The sequence below is a fragment of the Coptis chinensis genome, chromosome 9 (genome assembly GCF_015680905.1).
Source record: "Coptis chinensis isolate HL-2020 chromosome 9, ASM1568090v1, whole genome shotgun sequence".
NCBI lineage: Eukaryota > Viridiplantae > Streptophyta > Magnoliopsida > Ranunculales > Ranunculaceae > Coptis > Coptis chinensis.
Genome location: NC_141464.1, coordinates 76,688,128 through 76,706,442, shown reverse-complemented (window position 1 = coordinate 76,706,442; position 18,315 = coordinate 76,688,128). Strand labels below are relative to the sequence as shown.

The 18,315-nt window shown below is 36.2% G+C and overlaps 1 protein-coding gene, 1 long non-coding RNA gene and 1 pseudogene across 5 annotated transcripts; all 3 read right to left on the bottom strand.

Annotated features, from left to right (window-relative positions):
• Positions 1-670: 670 nt before the first annotated feature.
• Positions 671-4,507, bottom strand: LOC147478206 (uncharacterized; the record flags this gene model as incomplete). Its single annotated transcript, XM_086586189.1, is given in 3 exon segments — positions 671-1,125; positions 1,254-3,030; positions 3,032-4,507. Coding segments are annotated over 3 exon segments (3,618 nt in total), but the record flags the coding sequence as incomplete, so codon positions are not given.
• A 2,615-nt stretch (positions 4,508-7,122) lies between these two features.
• Positions 7,123-8,495, bottom strand: LOC147478205 (peroxisomal (S)-2-hydroxyacid oxidase GLO4 pseudogene; annotated as a pseudogene). Its single transcript, XR_015208672.1, has 2 exons — positions 8,477-8,495; positions 7,123-8,365 (listed from the first exon to the last, which is right to left on the bottom strand). The product of XR_015208672.1 is annotated as a peroxisomal (S)-2-hydroxyacid oxidase GLO4 pseudogene (transcript).
• A 3,108-nt stretch (positions 8,496-11,603) lies between these two features.
• Positions 11,604-14,406, bottom strand: LOC147478204 (uncharacterized). 3 transcript variants are annotated; one of them, XR_015208428.1, is made up of 7 exons: positions 14,307-14,406; positions 13,839-14,192; positions 13,388-13,448; positions 13,186-13,305; positions 12,858-13,062; positions 12,152-12,392; positions 11,604-11,872 (listed from the first exon to the last, which is right to left on the bottom strand). It is a non-coding gene; the product is annotated as an uncharacterized LOC147478204 (long non-coding RNA). The 3 variants fall into 3 exon arrangements; XR_015208429.1 differs by lacking the exons at positions 11,604-11,872; positions 12,152-12,392 and adding an exon at positions 12,474-12,697; XR_015208427.1 differs by lacking the exons at positions 11,604-11,872; positions 12,152-12,392 and having other exon boundaries at positions 12,719-13,062.
• Between the last annotated feature and the right edge of the window lie 3,909 nt (positions 14,407-18,315).

Here is an 18,315-nt window from a genome sequence, read left to right as displayed (position 1 = left end):
GGACCAAAGGTCGATCACCTCATCAACGGAGCACTTAACGTCATTTAATAGGCTACCAATGGGGAACCAAAGGTCATACAAGGGAGGGGCTACAAAGGACAAGTGGTGTAACAAGGGCAAGAGGAAGAGGCATCTTCTACATTCTCTACTACCATGGAAACTTTTACAAGTTCAATCTCTATAAAACTACATTTGACTTGATTCTAGTTCGTTCGATGATAGAACTAGCTAGATATGTAGGCAGCTGCATATAAAAAGTACAGTCAATACTATCAATCAAACCATTTTGAATTGGTAAGGTAAATGATAAACAAATTTTACGCATTTACACATGGTGCTTTGATTCACATGATAATAAATAATTCCCATATATAGGAAACCACCATGCTGTAATTACTAAAATGTTCTTCAAACATGAGAAAGCAAGAGACTCCAATATCTTTTACTATAATCATCTATCTTTGTGCTGTTGTGGCAAGTTTTGCATTTGAAGATTGAAATCTAGAATACTGGAACTAGAGCACAACAAACCGGCCTTGTCGCCAAAAAATACGAAGAATGCAGCAATATGAATATCCTGGTTCTAAAAATCTTCCCTTGAACGGAGAGCACGTAGGATTTTATTATTTCATCACAGATGGATAGTATTAGTGTAATATTAGACAATTCAAAACTAAACAAACATGACTATTAAACCAAAGACAATCCCCACTTTGAGCAGTAACAAGAAATATAATTGTAGCAAGTACTTCAAATAGTTTCAGACTTTTTCACCAAGCAATTGTCCAACAATTATCATGTGGAACGGCTCCACAAGAGATATCTTCAAACTTTCTAGTTTACGAGAAACACAGTCCATTGTGGGACGAGATTCAGGACTAACATTTACGCATGAAAACGCCAGTTTTGCACTTACCAATATTTCCTTTATGAGCTCCGTAGTGGGAAGTTGAAGACGTTTGTCCAATATATCCATCAACAAAGCATTTGATCCACTTGTAGAAGATGATGTAGCAAGAGATGATAAAAATTCACCAGGATGATTTCCCATTACCACTTCAAGTGCTAACACTCCAAAGCTATACACATCACATTTTGTAGTCAACCTCATTGTGAAAGCCAACTCTACATGAAAAAAATATTATTTAAACGTGGTCAGATATTTTAAAAGAAACTAAATCGCATGTTAGAAAACCATAAATTCACCTACGAATCGAATGTAAATAGTGAACAAGAGAGAAAAAAAAATTTACCTGGGGCCAAATAACCATACGTTCCGGCTGGTGCAGTCCAATTAGAAGAATCGGGTATTAAATCTCGAGCAATACCAAAATCAGCAACACAAGCATTATATTTTGAATTCAACAAAACATTATTGCTCGAAATGTCTCGATGAATCAGTGGCGGTGTGCAACCATGCATGTAAGACAAGGCATTAGCTACACTTTTGATGATGTTTATCCTCTTCTTCCAATCCAAACTAGTTGCTTCCTTTACGTTGCTCAAAAGTTGGGCTAAACTCCCCCTTTCCAGATACTCATATACCAAAAAAGAGTGTTGAACATGTGAACAATATCCATAAAGTTTCACAATGCTTCGATGTCTCAGCTTTGTTAATGCATGTACCTCAGTTTGAAATGATCTTAAATTGACCACTTCATCATCTTGTGCCAGGTGAATTTTCTTTATAGCCACTACTTGTCCAGTTGACAAAACCGCTTTGTAGACGCTTCCATATCCTCCCACCCCAATGCAGTACTTCTCATTAAACCCCTCCGTTGCTTCAATAATGTCTTCATATACAATTCTCCCATTGTAATTCCAAATACAAAATAAATTGTTACATGTTGCTCTTGTCACTTCCTCTTCAACTCTTTTTTTCTTATAAAACATGGAACAAGTTCCAACGATTACAATCAAAAGAGAGAACAATCCCACAAGACAAAGAATGATGATCTTGATTAGTTTAACTCTTCCCTTTACACCTTTGCTTATTTCAGAAGTTCTACAAGGTGGCAAAGCTTTTGCCTGACCGCACAAACCTTTGTTGTTAACAAATGCTTCAGCTGAAGCCTCGCGGAAAGCTTTGCAATCAGGAACCGAACCTTCTAATGCATTGTAAGATATATCAATAGAAGTCAAGCTTATCATTTCTGCCAATGAGTTTGGAATTGAACTAGAGAACATATTGTGTGACAAATTCAAGTTCTCCAAGTAACGCATTTGAGCAAAAGAAGGTGGAATCGAACCAGAAAACACATTCTGGCTCAGGTCGAGCAACTCTTGAATGTGAGCCAGATTGCCCAATTCAGATGGTATGCTTCCATTGAATTTATTTTTACGCAAGTTCATATGATACAAGCTGGAGCAATCGCCAATCTTTTTTGGTATTTGCCCACTCAAATTGTTGGTGGACAAATCTAGTTTCTCTAGACGACCTAATCTTCCAATCTCGGTAGGCAAATTGCCATAAAGATGGTTATCACTCAAGTTGAGAATCACTAACGAAGCCAAGTTCCCTATTTCTTTTGGAATCTCTCCTGTGAGATGGTTTGATGAGAGATCAAACATTCCTAGATGAGTCAACCTTCCAAACTCACGAGGTATGGTACCAGTGAGTTTGTTGTTAGTTATTTTAAAACTTGTTAAATTTTTGCATTCACTCCAATTACTTGAAAGATTGCCGTACAAGTTGTTGTTACTCAAATCAATGAAATCAAGATTTGGATGTATGCCAAATGAATTTGATATGTCTCCCGAGAGTTGGTTTCCATCTAGTCAAGCTCTAAACAATCTCGGACAATTTTTCAAGTTGGGGATGGGACCAGTGAGATTATTGGAAAAAGCAGTGAAATTTTGAAGTTGTCCACCTTCACATAGTTGTTGTGGCAAATAACCAGAAAGGTTATTAGACATGAGCTGCAATACGGTTAAGTTTTGTAAACTACCGAATGAAGAAGGGATTGAACCGCTAAGATGATTTGTATTAAGTACTAGTTCCAAGAGATTCCAAGTTTCCAATTTCTGAAGGAATGGAACCAGAAAGTTCATTATCATAGAGGTACAATATGGTTAAGTTTTGTAAACTACCGAATGAAGAAGGGATTGAACCGCTGAGATGATTTGAACCAAGACTTAGTTCCGCAAGAGATTTCAAGTTTCCAATTTCTGAAGGAATGGAACCAAAAAGTTCATTCTCATTGAGGTACAATATGGTTAAGTTTTGTAAACTACCGAATGAAGAAGGGATTGAACCACTGAGATGATTTTTACTAAGACTTAGTTTCGCAAGAGATTTCAAGTTTCCAATTTCTGAAGGAATGGAACCAGAAAGTTCATTCTCCCCGAGGTGCAATATGGTTAAGTTTTGTAAACTACCGAATGAAGAAGGGATTGAACCGCTGAGATGATTTGTATAAAGAATTAGTTCTGTAAGAGATTTCAAGTTTCCAATTTCTGAAGGAATGGAACCAGAAAGTTCATTCTCATAGAGGTACAATATAGTTATGTTTTGTAAACTACCGAATGAAAAAGGGATTGAACCGCTGAGATGATTTTTACTAAGACTTAGTTTTGCAAGAGATTTCAAGTTTCCAATTTCTGAAGGAATGGAACCATAAAGTTTATTCTCCCCGAGGTGTAATGCGGTTAAGTTTTGTAAACTACCGAATGAAGAAGGGATTGAACCGCTGAGATGATTTGTATGAAGAATTAGTTCCGCAAGAAATTCCAAGTTTCCAATTTCTGAAGGAATGGAACCAGAAAGTTCATTCTCATAGAGGTACAATATGGTTAAGTTTTGTAAACTACCGAATGAAGAAGGGATTGAACCGCTGAGATGATTTTTACTAAGACTTAGTTTCGCAAGAGATTTCAAGTTTCCAATTTCTGAAGGAATTGGACCTGAAAATTGATTTGAAAAGAGGGATAGATAGTTTAAGTTTCTCAAATCACACAAACTAGAAGGAATGGAGCCAGAAAGATGGTTTTGGGCAAAATCAAGCCTTTGGAGACTTGTTAATTGGCCCATTTCCGAAGGTATTTCGCCAGATAAATTATTGGCGCCAAAGTCGATATAATGGAGTTCGGAAAGTTCAGTAATTTGGACTGGAATGGCTCCATACAGTGAATTGGAACTGAGGTCCAAACGATTAAGATTTGGAAGGTTTGAGAAGGGGAAGCTTTGAAGCGTACCTGCCAAACTTATGTTTGATAGGTTAATGTCCACAACCTTTCCTGCCTTGCAAGAAATGCCAAACCAGTCGCGGCAGTGATGAGAAGAATTGGCATGACTAGGAGGGAGTACCCATGAAGATAGTGCAGAAGTGGCCTCACCATGAAGGCTATCTTTCCAATTGAGAAGTGCATGGGCATCTTTACTGGGACTAGTAGAAGTAGAGTTAACATTCACATAAGAAAACAACAGTAAAACTAATAAGACAAGAAAAAAGAGACCAGCAGTTTCATGTGATACGAAGCCATGAACTTGTGATGATGGAGTTGAGTATCACTGGCTTGGCTACGTGATAGATGTGAAGTTTATGCTCTATATATAGTGCTGGTGATCGGTACATCAAAGTACTTTATTGCTGATCGTAAGACTTGCACTCTTGTAGGTCAGTCTGTGTGGAAGAAATAAACCGCCACTAGCTTTTTGTGTGGTAGTAGCGATTCGAAGGCCATTTATTTTGATTGCAATAGAGTAAGTCTAATGGTCATGGTCTTCTCAGTGAATTCAATCTAAAAAGCTGTTGGTGGAGAAGACAACGAACAATACATCTAATTATTATTTCGTTTAGTCAACTGGTCTTGAGGAGAATTTTCTCGTAACCAGCAGTGTAGAATTTAGACGTCTTTGTCTCCTCGATCATTCTTACTTTTTTTACTCCCAAGAGGTAAGAATGTACTCAATATTGATGCAGTATACTCTCCGTCTCTACTCTTACCATGACCGCACACCATGATTTCCCAGCTCCCACTATGGAAACAACTATTTACATTCAATGCAAAAAGGATGTTGAAATCCGTTAATATTATGGACGGTCGTGAAAAATAGATTTTGTATTTATGTAGTATGCAATATTATTCGGGCGCTGATAATCCGAGAAGAAACTACTTTGATGCAACATGCCAACATAGATGTTTTGCCATGAATATTCGTCATCTCTTTTACCTTAATTAAAGATTCTGAACAAGGTTAAACTAAACAGCACAGTGATGAATGGGCCATGGATGTGTTGGTTCATCAACCGAGCCAAGGCCTATTAATGAGTTATTATTAAGTGATAAGTTGATAACCACAAGTTGATCACATGACCACCTGTCATTAATGGTTCTTAATGCCTCTTATCAATTGCTTCCATGAGTATGGGGTTCGAGTGTTTGACAATTTACTGCACACTGCCCATGTTATATTTGGGGAGGGTGTGACATCACTGTTACCGTAATATTATTCTTAGAGGAGTCGCAATTACTTTGCCCTGTGACGATTATTCTTAAAGAAGAACCAACAAAATTCTAGAGTTTTGTTTCAAGGATCATATATTCTCGTCTGTTCCTTAAAAATTTAACATTTTTTATAATAGATTGTGAATAATTAAACGAGCCCGTTATATGAATTCCACCCTATATGAATTCTAAATAAACTCCAAAACCTTATTTAATATAAGTGCCGTTTATATAAGCGGGCAAGATAATTAAATCTTCTGAAGATAATATGATCCAAAACTTCCACGTTCCCACATACATTTGGTAGTTGGTACGACCATCGGACCATGCAGCATGGATACAAGCGGCAAAGTCAAAAGAGTGAATTTCTTAGAATAGAAAAACAGGATAGTGAATTTTTGATGGCAAAGTCCGCGTTAACAAGATGTTTATGTGTCTTTCTTCGCAATTTCCACTATTTGAGTACAGTATTTCGATTCACATCTTCTTTCGCAGTGTCCGTCAAAACACTTCAAGCCTTGCAATTATCGCAAGATGATATCCAAAAGACTTGGTTTGAGTGTTTGACCCACTAGATCAAGAAATATAAGTTCCGAAAATTAAATTAACCGAAATTATCACAATTGATTCATGATAAATTGATAGGCAACACATCAGTGTAGTCGGATTATGTATTTTGGATGCGGGTCGTGGATTCTAAGAAATGAATGCAAATCCTAAGAACCTACTGCAAAATGGCGAAGTACGATTAAAATGATATTCTATTTGTTGCGAATTCATTTGTTCGTTCGTTTTTGTTTGTGCATTTTTGAACCAGAAAAATGATCAAAATAACAACGTCAAGGTAATGGTACTACAAAATCTGTACAACTTTGAACACATGCTTTACTTAAACTTAGTTTTGGATCACGGGACTCTCCAAAACTTAATATTGGTACATATCCAAATCTTAGTTTTGGATAGAGCTTAGAGATTTGGTTTTTCTTGAAAAATTCTTAATTTTGCAAATATCAACACAGTGAGATCAAAATAAATTTGATTTTGGACATTGACTATTGTTATTGATTTCAGGACAAAATAGAAATCATGGAAATTAAAACCCTTATTCAATAAACCCTTTTGATCTCCTTTGGTTTCTTCTGGATTGTATGACCAGGTTTTTCTCAATATCTCAGTCTGATTTTTTTTTTTTTTTTTTTTCCCTCCAGTTTGAAATTTTCAAACCCATAGTTGGATACTTTGATGATAGGATTCAAACTACTTAAATATGCAATTTGTACTAGTTGCTTTTAACATGGAGATGGGAACTATTTGTACTAGTTGCTTCTAACATGAGATGGGAACTGTTCATTGATCACACGAAAACAGAATGCAGCACAATTACAGAGTCCCTTTACCTTTAAGGCTTTAAGCTATGGCCTAGTTTACTTTCGGTAGCTACTACAACCAAGGAACTAAATTTCGGTAGTACGTAGCCAACATCACTATTCCATCACTATTCCATCCGGACCTGTCACTTGAAATTCATACGATAATTAATCCTATAATCCAGTAAGTTTTCGTGGACGGTGGTGTTGGCCTACTTTGCAAAGTAACCGCTACCACTCTATTCAACCCTATTCCACTGTATTGATCACTGCAGGTTCAAAGTTTCCAACTAAATTTGGTTCCTACTTTTGATGATAAGTAGTTTAGTTTATTGTTTGAATTGTTAACATATTAACATGCCAACAATCAGAGTCTCCAATGCATCATTACATACATTTCACATTGAGCTACTTTTACAGAGCTAGAGCAAGGATCGCAATCGGTCACGCGGTGTCTGCACATGACTTCTTGCGATATCCTTCAAGGAACAACACCCGCAGAGAGTCATAGTGAGCTCAAGTTCATCCCTGAGCATCTCGATGACACGCCTTTACTCCATTTTCACCCATTGCTGCCAAGCCATAAAGGACAGGCCTCCCAATAAGAACAGCTTGAGCACCAAGAGCTAAGGCCTTGAAAACATCCGTTCCTCGCCTGACTCCTCCATCCAAGAGAACAGGAATTTTCCCTCCAACAGCTTGAACTACCTCCTCCAGAACGGAAATAGTGGGTGGGGTATAATCCAGCTGACGAGCTCCATGGTTGGATACAATTATCCCAGCAACCCCAACATCCACAGCCTTGACAGCATCTTCTGCAGTGAGAACTCCCTTGATCAATATTGGCAAGTTTGTGATAGACTTCAACCATCCTATGTCCTTCCAACTTAAAGAAGGGTCAAGAATTTCAGAAGCAAATGCTTCAAGTTTAGAACCCTTCTCAGAATCAACTTCAGTTGACATAAGGCCTTCAAAATTCTTCAATTCAGGGATTTCAGGCATAATCATTTTGTTTTTAATGTCAGCTTCTCTTCGACCAACCCTAGGAGTATCAACAGTGAGAACGATAGCCTTATATCCACATCTTTCTGCTCTTTGCACTAGCTGAGATGAAACATCTCTTCTCCTATATACATACAACTGAAAGAATCGAATAGCATCGCAACTCGAAGCAACCTCCTCGACCGTGCAAGTAGACACACAGGATAAAACCATGATCGTTTTACACGCTGCAGCTGCCCTAGCTGTTGCAATCTCTCCTTCTGGATGTGCTAACTTATGACAGCCAGTGGGAGCAAGCATGATAGGAGACGAGAGGTTGTAACCCAATACAGTAGTTGAAAGATTTATTCTGCTTACATCCAAAAGAGTCGTTGGCTGAAAGAGGATTCTACTAAATGCTTCCACATTTTCCTTCAGTGTATACTGATCCTCTGCACCTCCAGTATAGTAATCGTAGTACATCTTTGGAAGTGCTTGCTTAGCTAATTCTTGGAACTCATTTATGTTAACCGGTTCAATTGCCATCTTCCTGAAAGAATCTGAATTAACTAAAAAATGAGAATAAAACAAATAGAACAATAATGATATGAAATTAAGTACTATAAAGATATATTGGACTTTGATAAAATCGAAACAAGAATGGAACAAGGAAATCACACCTTTGATATTCTGGAAAGAGAATGGAACAATAATTTGATCGAGAAAAAGTATTCCGCGACACTTTTGTTCGGAATGTGATGTGTGTGAATGGGCTTGGGTTTATCCCTGGCCCAACCCAAACACTCAGACCCAATAAATAAGATTTGGAATCGCAATTTCTGTCCTCGTCTGGCTGTTAGTCTTCTGTTACAATGACACTACATCACTTCATTATGCATTTTTTATAGGCTAAATCTATGGTGCGCGAGATGTATGGTGCGCCATTACATCTCGGCCACTCATACCAAAGGGTGCGTGTGTATTTAATGGCAAAAGTACTGATCCAAAGGCCTATATTACCTGTGCACCATACGACCTGTGCACTGAAGACATGCTCTTTTTTATATCAACTAGCAAGATGATAGCACGTGGTTGACAAAAAAAAATTATTACGAAATATATATATATATATATAAAGGTTAGTAAAATATGTGATTTTTGGGTGACGTAAGCATTGGTTAGTATAATACGCATGCATAGGGACTTCTTTAAAGTTTGTTTGACGACCATTACATATAAAACACATTCAAAAACACAGTGCATCATGGAATTTTGATTGGGGGGTAGGCTTTTTTGAAGAAAAGGAATTGTATCATAAACTTTGACCTACCTTTTGATATTGACATGTGAGTTTCTGAGGCCTTATAAGGAATTGAAATGGCAAAGGGAGACTGAACTTATTGGTTTGAAGCGTAGAGTGACAAAAATCGCCAAAAACTTCAATTGTTCATGTAGCAATAATCCTTCTTTGTTGCTTCCATCACCACACTTTGAGGGGGCGGGTGAGGGCAATACAATTAAAATAATTGCTATAATATATAAACCAGGAAGAACCTCCAGTTATAAGTACTATTCTCGGCATCGAAAGTAAATAAAAAAAAAAAAAAAAAGAATTCTATACTAACATATTTGAGTATGGAAATAGGTCCCTTCTCCATAATTCTATACTAACATATGCTTCTAAGCTAGACTGTTTTTATCCATCCTCTAAAATGAGGATGTGCAATCTAACACTGGATTGTCTATATACAAACTAATTGGTGACTGAAATCAAAAACTAAACACAATCAAACACAATTCGAAAAGGATTGAAAAATGGTGAATAAATAAGTTGTCCGTAACAGACAGTTCAAGACAATTAGAAAACAATAAGAAGAAGAGGCAATACCTACCAGCACGGTCATCACATGAATTAAGACTATCAAATCCCTATAGAGTAGATAGATAACAGGAAGAATAGGGGAAAAAAAACATAACACGTATAATGGCTTGAATTTATAGCCAACGCTCATCACCATGAACATAGAAAAAGGGTGAACGTATGTAAACTGTCGTTATCAGTTGCAAGGCTAAAGGAAATATCATAGCAAACAGGAAATTTGAAATGAAGTGCTCAATTTTTTTGTACAAACACATGCATAAACTTGATAGGCGTTAGAGGACCGAAACACTTCTTTACATTGATGAACAACTCAATTGAATACTAAATGTATGAAAAATTGAGACGTATAGGATACTAAGGAACCAGTTGTCTATTCATCACAAATAATAGACCATCCATTCTACAACACCCGCCTATTCTCATAGGCATCAACATCTTTTACTTACAATATGCCATTGATTTGAAACCAACTCTTTAGCGCTGTTTGGTGTTGTTATTCATGATAATCAGAAAGTAGCAAAGATTGTGTGCAAATGATCTTAGATAACAAAACAACGCCAATATGTAAAGAGACCTCATATATAAATAATAGAAACTAATATCCATTTGAAAATTAGTGAAGAGAAAATTGAATAAATGGGATTGTAGAATAGTGGCGAACACAATATAATTTCAAGACTCCTCTTTATTTTATGTATTCCCGAAGCTTTGTCTCGAAAAGCTTAAAACACATTCAATTATAAATAAAAGGAGACATAATATTTAGCTAAGCAAACTGTTAACGATTGATCGAACGTAAAAGTTTGATTAGTGCAAAATTATCACACTTAACCAAACCGTGAACTGTGAAGGTGTCGGATACACTCGATCTAATCCTTTTGAATGGTTGTCTACCAAGATATATTCAAGTTTATTGACACCAATAAGTCAAAGACTTTCGGCAAAGACAAGGTACAACCCAACCATAAGAAAATGAAAATAAAAGCTTCACATCATCCTCACTATAATGGCCGATAGAAAACGAAGAAAACAAATTGATCTTGCAACTCGTGTGCTTTTATAGTTTTTGACCACCTTTACTATTTTCGTTCATCATGTGACAACTTGGGAGATGAAAAAAATCTGACTTGAAAACACATGGACCTTTTGTTTCCAAATAACTCTTTTTCCAAGAATTCCATAAATCATATATTGATTAAGTTATTTATCGATTCATTGTTTCCTTCACAGCGATACATAATACAGGACAACTTAGAAGCTCACATGCAAAATGTGCAAACTGGAATAGAAGCAACGTATGTCTTCTAGATCAACATAACGTGTATCTTCTTTGGCAGCACTTGTAACAGAGTTTATTCTGCGAGGACCATCTCTGCAACCCTACTTTATATTATAAATGACTTACTTGCCTTTTCATATACGACCTCGAAGCAAACCATAAACTATATGACTGAACTCCACTGCTCACTCTGCCTGATAATTACGTGACTGGTTAGGCATTGTTGACTTAGACATTTTGAAGGCAATTGAGAACTTGACCATAAGCCATATGGCAAAGAATACCTTAGTATGAGTGCCTAAATCTTAGGGGTGGGGTGGGGGCCTGTTGATCTCACATCCATAATCCCAGTGCTTAATAGGGTAGAGAAAACCTTAACTGAAACACCAACAAAAGGCCTCAAAATAGTCCTGAACATTATTTGTTTATTGGTTAGCTAGAGGTTAACAAATGTGTAGATGCAACATCCATCAAAATTGAAGATTACCGAGCTAAGATTGAATGAAATTATTGAGGAACAGTTCAGCAAAGAAACCTCCCAATTGCCGCCTCTTACTACAAATGAGCTTTTTTAACAATACAAAAAAAGAGCGAAGAAAAAATATTAATTTTGAATTGTTCTTAACAACATGAAAATAATAAACAGGTTAGGAGTTAGGGCCTTAAAAAAGCAAATAAAATTGATGCTCTTAAGGTGCACTATGAGGCTAAAATATTTAGCTGTGAATTAAGGAATATTTTTGCATATTTACATACAACCTAAAGTCCTATGAACATAAAAATAAATAAATAAATAAAATAAAAATCTGGCCATGGCTAACCGCTGACTTGTTGCATTGGCAACCTGAGGACCTGACCCATGATCGTGTCGAGATCACCTCACCAAACTGCAACTTTGAGTCTCCTCAATAATTTCTTCATGCAAACCACATAAATATCCTCAAATTAGTTCAATTAGGAATCAAATGCACAAATAACATCATTATGTTTACTACTATGTCTAGATTCATTATAAAAAATATTAGAAAATATTAGACATGATGTTTTTAAATGTTATGTAGCAAACATGGTGGGGCTAGGTAACTTTTCGACATATTACACTTATTTATTTATTTGAAATTTCCAAAACATAGTACATCCTCAGTACATGTGAACTGACGATATCATCAATGGTATTGCCTACATAGAACATACCTCATGAGCTACATATCCAAGGTTGAGGCAGATAATGGTCTTACGTTTTCTTCACCCTTCAAAGAAAGTATGGGCATTACCATCTCTACTGGGTCATAAGGGAAGTACTTGCTCACTTGGAACTCTGCATTTCTCAAACCAAACAATAACTCATTTGTCATTCCCTTAAGCTCATCAAATTGGAGCTTCGGGCTCCCCTTTCTTATACCCAAACCTTGTGCCTTGGCTGCTGCAACTTTCCCTACATAATCCATATATATCAGCATACACAAAAATCTAACGAAATACAAAAGGATACAAAATCCATGAAGGTCTTTGAATTTTACTAGACTTAAGGTTATGTGTGGCAAGTACTACTGCCCCAGTGCCTGTGAAGACCTTTTCAATCATAAACGATGCACACTCATTGTAGCATGTGTGCGTTTCTTGAATGCTTCCATGACCCCCAATAGATTTATGAGTAGATGAGAACTCAATTCAAAGAGAAACTTTGCATCTTTGCACCTTTGCTTTCCATTTGGTTATTTCCAACGCCATTAATGAAAGCTTTGATTGCACGGATGACACAAACTTAAAAAATGAATGACATGGCGAGCTACAACAATAATTCCTTTTTATATGCCAAACAATAATTAAACAACCAAAAACTCGTATAAATAGTTTAAAATATAAGCTGTATTGAGAAGCTTAAAGTCAAAAGTCTCACCTCACTACCAAGATAACCACCAATTAAGTTTTGAAGCACAAAAGGCAACTGATTTCCATCTGAGGGAATATACTTTCTGACTATTAGAAGCTCCAAAAATAATTTACTGGTAGGAAGTTAGGAACCCAACATGTAACTTGCACAGATCACTTTCAAGTAGCCACTGCAGACTTTACTTGGATTTTGAAACAACTGTCGAGACATACTGATACAATGGGGTGCACAATGTCATAATCTTTTACCAGTAACACAACTTAACCATGATTTGCATTATTATACCCTCATTAACTAATTTACCACTAAGAGTAATTTAATTAGTAATACATACTTGTCTTTTTCTTTCATTCAGCTTCACGCTACCGTCAATTCTACAGACCTCTAGCCCTTTCTCACCAAAATAGCACTCAATTAAATCCAAAATCTTGGTCCACTAAGAGAATATCAGGACCTGATATAGAAAACAACTTCAGAAGAAAAACTTGACAACTCTAAATCTAAGTATAAAAGTTGACCTGAGATTTTTAACTTACTTTGTGCTTTCTGGCATTTGGGTATAGGAAAGGTTGATTCATAGACCTCTTCTTATGTGATCTACACAGACAATGTAATAAATCGAATCTAGCAAGTCATCAACAAATAGGTATGGCTACTTATCATACCTATTTGATCTTTGAAAGTTCACTAGTGAGTTAGGAATTGAACCTGATAGAAAACAAAATAGAGAGAAATATTGATTTGCTCTAATCATTGGTTTGTCTGATATCCAATTTGACTATTGCCATAAAACAATCAAGACTCCATGTGCTACAGGCAAAATAGATCAAGCGAAGTAACCCGTCGAAAACAAATAGCAATAGAACTCGAGAAATATTAACAGCACATGCGATGTCCCCTCTCCTTAACGTTATTACACCTCTGATGATATGATATGGCTTCAATACAACCAAACAACAAAACTATTGTATGAAAGAAGTAACATACTTGTGAGGAAATAGCTTGAGTCACTGTATATTCAGTTTCAGTCTTGAACTGCCTCCACAAAGACTTGCATTGAACTGGTGTAATCAGCACATCATTTGGGGAGACCTAAGAAAACTTTTCTTTAACACAATACCCAGGAACTATGACCTAAAGACAAAAACATAGAAGGAAAGAATATCATACCTCTGCCCATGTGTTTGAGGCAAGCGGATCTGCAGAGATTCCTACACTGCTCTGTTGAGACCCAAGAACAGAAACAGTTCCATCCATTAGAGAAGAAAATAGTACATTCTCAATCTTATCTGATTTGTCTTCCAAGCGTAATGCAGCCATTACAAATAAAATCTTCAAGGACTGCAACACATTAATAATAATTTGGTGACCGTTACAACAAAACCACATGCATATGATTATGAAACTCAAAATCCTGTGCCTAAAGGTATAAAATAGTATTAAGAATAGTAATACCGCAACACGTGCATCTTTTGTTATTTTCCTAATGTCTTCCTTCCCAGTCCAAACCCTTGGCATTTAATCATTGTCAAGACTGAACACTGTTGAAAACCTAAACGTAAAAAAATATGGTTAAAAACAAAATAAAGGAAAAATGAAGCAGATACAAAGTTTATAATCTGAAAATAGGTACATATCCTACATTCGAATCAGCACCTTCCCAGCTTCTTCTTTTGCTTTTTTCTCCACAAGACTTCTCGTGAATTGTCGAAGATCCAGAGCCATTCCATTATAAGTCGCTTGGTCCAACTCAAAACCAGAGAGGGAAGTTGAGAACTTTGCAACAGCAGATTCAATTTCACATCAAAGTAATCTTCTAATTGATGCCCAAGTGTCTCGACCAGAAACATCTAATAGGGAATCCACGGGTTCAATGAGTGCTTCACTGAGTTGTTTCTACAAATCATAAAAGCATCATTAATGAATTTTCAGTTCAAAGTAGCAGGTGTACTCAAGGACGATATTTCTATGGGTTCAACATGCTTTAATTGGAGCGATTACAAAAATGAAATCTTAGGTACAACACCTAATATTTGGCTTTCAACTCTGACAATTAATTTCTCACTACGGACAGATGCTGCATGTGCTTCCATATCACGTCGAAGTTTTTCTCTGACTTTTGTAGGATCCCATTTGGCATGTTGTATGGCAGCATCTGAAAATCAAAACACACATGAGCTGGGTATTAAGCATGTATATTGGCAACACAACAAACATAATTTAATACTTCTAAGGAAACTTTTTCAGTTAGACATCACAACTCATGGTTGTAAAGAAGTTTGCCAACTATCTATAGCCTAAGAATGAGCATTATAAGTTACCAAATTGGATAACTGTAGATTTGAGTTAAGCCCACCTCCTGACTCCTTTATCAAATTCAAACATGCAAGATTTGGGTAGACACGAAGGCCGATGCGAGAAAATGGTTCTCCTTCGTTAAATGAATTTTCTAGTCCTTTCTTAAAATGCTCAAAAGCTCTAGACCTTAGACACCCCAACATGCACTGGTAAACAGGCTGCACATACTGCACAATACATAAACATCAGTTATTACAGGAAAGACAACTTTAAGCTACAATGCACAAATCCTTATTAACACACAAACCTTCTGCGTTATTTTTTTTTTCTTTAACTGACAAACACGTTTTTATATTGAGTGCCCATAGGGCCACAAGTAACACAAACCTTATTTACTCAGCCATACAAATATAAAAATGACAGAACTCATGTCATTTTACTCTCGATGATAAAAGTGAAGATCACAATGCTGAAGTTGGCTGAAAACTAATAAAATGTTGAACTATTGCCAATGACCACATCATATCTTGTTGCATCCAAAACTTAATTCTAACTCCTTTAAATGACTCCCTATCTCCCTCCCTAACTGGACACAGTTGATTTTTTATAACACATCAATTTTGTATGATACTGTTTTAAGTAACTTACTTTCTTTACTAACCTTAAATTTGTAATTTGCACTTCGGAAGTATGGTTTCAAACATGAATCCAAATAGATCTTCTATTCTGCTCTTGGAAAAAGGCACTCAAGAACCCAGTTAAGATACATTGTGGTTAGTAGTCTGCCATCCTCCAGGGTTGTGGTTACTATTCTGGAGTACTCTATCCACCACAATGTCTCGTACTCTCATCACTTTATGTTTCATCCGACCTCTTCACAACCTTCTCACACTTTACTAACTTGATAACAACTTGATCTCGTGTTTGGCTATAATTTAATCTAGAAGATTATCAAATTGTCTTCTAGATTACACAAAATAAAATGGATATTATGAAATCAAAATGTTTTCCAGTCTACACAACTATTTTCTTATTTTCAAAGGAAAAGGGCATCAGAAAACTTAAATCAGAACTCTAAATTTCTGAGTAAGCCCAATCTCAGTCACACAAATCCCACAAGTTAACAATTAATACGACACATAAGCTCACAACTTTATCTTGAGACCTAACACTCTGAAAGAAAGGTTTGTCACAAACCAACATTACAAACATAAAGATTTAATAAATGGACATTTTTAGTACTACCAAAAACATGAAAACTTGATATTGCATTTTTAGTCATTTTAGTCGTCTATTGAGTGCCAGGACCGTTTGTTTGGTAAATCAAAGTTTGGGATGGTACTATATGTCTTTGCTCACAAGAAAAAAGAGAAGTATCCATCATGAATATATTTCATTTCAATTGGAAACAATACCAACACCGTTTCCTATCCGAATTATTCAGGATACATGCATAACAAAATTACCAGTTTCTATTGGAAGAGGACTAAGAAAGGTTACCTACACAAAATGTACAAATCAATGTAATGAACATATAAGAACTTCCCGATTTGTCACTCCACTTGTTGGACACGCGTCTTGATCTGTCAAAAGAGGTTTAATTGTATTGCCTCACATCACTTTTCTCAACACTTAAAACTTCACTTTTTGCCTTGGCAAACCCGAGACACCGATACTTTTCTCCACTGACAGTGATTTCAAGAGCCCCATCTTGGTTATCTTGAGTTAATGCGGTGCCCATTAGAACACTCTTCTCTTTCTCAAGGTTGTCCTTTTCCATCTTCAATCTTGCCTCTTGTCGAAAGCAATCTCACCTGGTAGGTTACACAAGGTTTGAATGAAGTACTGAGAAATCATAAATGTGGTACTTAGAAAAGTAAAAGCGGAATCAACATTTCATTTCAAGACTCACAAAATGGAAATACTAAGCAACATAAACTACTTAAGCAATAATTTGAAATTATCATAAATCGATAAAAATTGAAACACTAATTGTTGCTTCCTTCCCAAGTCCTAACACAAACTATTTTTAACAATTTGTAGTGTGAAGTCAAATAAGGAAGATGAACATAATAAGGAGAGAATGAATGGAAAGAAATTGAGCGAGAGGAAACAGAGTAGTCACCACTTGCCAACGGAGGAAGATAGAGAAAACAATGGATTAAATCATTCAATTAACTTGATAGAGCTTAAATTTCTCAGATTTCTTCTTGGTTGATGCTTTGGTGAAGAAACGAAGTTTCAGGAAGACTCAGAGAGGTGGTTGGGACTTTAGAGAACTGAAGAGTTTTGAAACTTTGGAAGGCGAGAGGATGCATAACTTTTATTTTCTAATCTTACTTACACTGCATTCGAGGTGTGAGAGTCATCCTCACTCCCGCAACACAGTAACTTCATGACCATAACTCAAAAGATCTGTTAGTATTAATAACAAATACTTTCTTCTTCTCTGCACTTTGCACTGACAGTGAAAGAAAAAAGAGAAGAGTGTCTAGAGATTTTTGAGTCGAGAAGAAAAGATGAGGAGACAGAAAAAGAATATGAAATGAAAGAAGTTATTGTTTACCAAAAGAGAGGAAACAGAAGGCAAAGGAGCATAGTGTATTTATGGTAATTAAAGTCTAATTTATGAATAATTAATATAGGCGTATAATTCATATATTGCGTACATTTGGTTTTTTATTTGAATTTACAAAAACGCCCTCTTTTTCCTATGTTAAGTTAAGGGTATAAAAGGTAGTAAAAATTGAAATGACCAAATAGTCTTTTTTAAAGACATTGAATAATTTGTTTGAATATTTTATCAAGGGTATTTAGTGGTAGAAAAAAGGTTGGTCCAATTTAAAAGCTCATGTTAATTATGGTGTACTCTACTAATTGAGATATCAATTCATTGTTGTACAATAATGTTCTACCACCCCAACTACAATCTCCAACTTCAATTTAGTTACAACCTTGTTACCTTGAGCTTGTGAGGTAGCAAAACTTCCACAAGTGGATGAGGATGAGAACGTCTTACAAATCTGGAAGCTCAAGGCCTATGGGAAACTCATTACACATCGAGCTTTCACGGAAAAGTACATACAGCTTCAACTTCAGATGCAATGGGGGCTATCCAACTTCAGTTTCAGTATCATCAAATCTGGCCTTTTCCTGTTTGACTTTG